The sequence below is a fragment of the Charadrius vociferus genome, unplaced genomic scaffold (assembly GCF_000708025.1).
Source record: "Charadrius vociferus isolate BGI_N301 unplaced genomic scaffold, ASM70802v2 scaffold251, whole genome shotgun sequence".
Lineage (NCBI taxonomy): Eukaryota > Metazoa > Chordata > Aves > Charadriiformes > Charadriidae > Charadrius > Charadrius vociferus.
In genome coordinates this window covers 1581627-1582830 of record NW_009646963.1, presented here as the reverse complement: position 1 = coordinate 1582830, position 1204 = coordinate 1581627, and the positions used below count along the sequence as shown (strand labels likewise).

Below are 1204 nucleotides of genomic sequence, written 5' to 3'. Positions count from 1 at the left end.
CAGTGTAGAGGGTTTGTGATACTTTGATCCCTGCTCGTTTCCTTCACCCCAAAAGGAAGAGCCCTGCATTGGTGCCAGGGCACTTTGTGTCCTCTTGGCCCTAGTAGGTGCTTTCAAGTGGTAACTGGCTTGCAATATTGCAAATATTAGGATATGTTGAACAATTTTCTCATCCAGGTGTTCGAAGGGCACCGCCACAGAGATGCTGGGGGACATTACTCAGACAGCGGCAAGGGACCTTTGGTGCATATTTAGAAGAGTTTGCAGTACTTCTTTCAGTATTTCTAATGCACGTGAATGCTGTTATTCCCCTTAGGTGCAAAGCGTGTTCTAGAGCTGGACCAATACAGGGGAGATGAAGGACATGCACTTTTCCGTGAGACTTTTGGCCACAATGCTGACTATTCACTGGGCGAAGCACTCTGGGCCTGCTCTAATCTCTTCAGTGATGTTCGAGTCAGACTGAGCCACAAAAGGATCATGCTCTTCACCAATGAGGATGACCCTCATGCCAATGACAGTGCTAAAGCCAAGCTGGCCAGGACCAGAGCTGGTGATCTCAGAGACACAGGTCATTATTTTCCCCTTTAATTTCAGGCAGAATAAAAGTAATGTATCCTTGCAGCAGATGTTAACTGCATTGCAAGTTTGTGATGGAAAAAGAATGTAAAATCATCAGAACTGGGGAATCCTTTTGAAGCTTTCTAAATTAGAAATTTGGTATCTAATCTAAATTAGAAAATCTGTTATCCAACAACTTACACTTATTTTCCAGGATCTCTTTTTCTACTCTGATAGCATAAATCAGGACCTGAGAGGACAGAGGAAAACAAGCTCTACTTTATTTCATTGCTCCACCATTTTCCAGGAAGGGAATAGTAACACTAAGTTAGCGCAAAAAGAAGAATACTTTAATGGCTCCATTTTGAATTAGCTGAAGAACAGCAACCTGAGGTTAGAGACTAGAGAACAAATGCTTCATTAGTTCAACTGTGTAGCCAAGATAACCAGTGTTTTTGGAGTTTAGCAGATGGGCTGGATCTAGAAGCTGTGAGGCTTCCTTATAACTGGGAAAGGGGAAATTCTGAACTCATTACTTCCCTCTATACCTGAGGTAAGATGATGTTTTATAGGAGCTTGTCAGAGCTGTTTCATACCTGATGTTGTCCGGGTTTTTAATTAGGGCAGGAACATTTTCTATGCT

The 1204-nt window shown here is 42.5% G+C and overlaps 1 protein-coding gene across 1 annotated transcript in view; it reads left to right on the top strand.

The window, feature by feature from the left end:
* The window catches only part of XRCC6 (X-ray repair complementing defective repair in Chinese hamster cells 6), a 19461-nt gene that overhangs the window by 10117 nt on the left and 8140 nt on the right, over positions 1-1204 (top strand). Inside the window, exon 5 of the mRNA XM_009895279.1 lies at positions 317-571. Coding sequence (XP_009893581.1) covers positions 317-571 — 255 coding nt within the window. The remainder of the gene's footprint in view (positions 1-316; positions 572-1204) is intronic.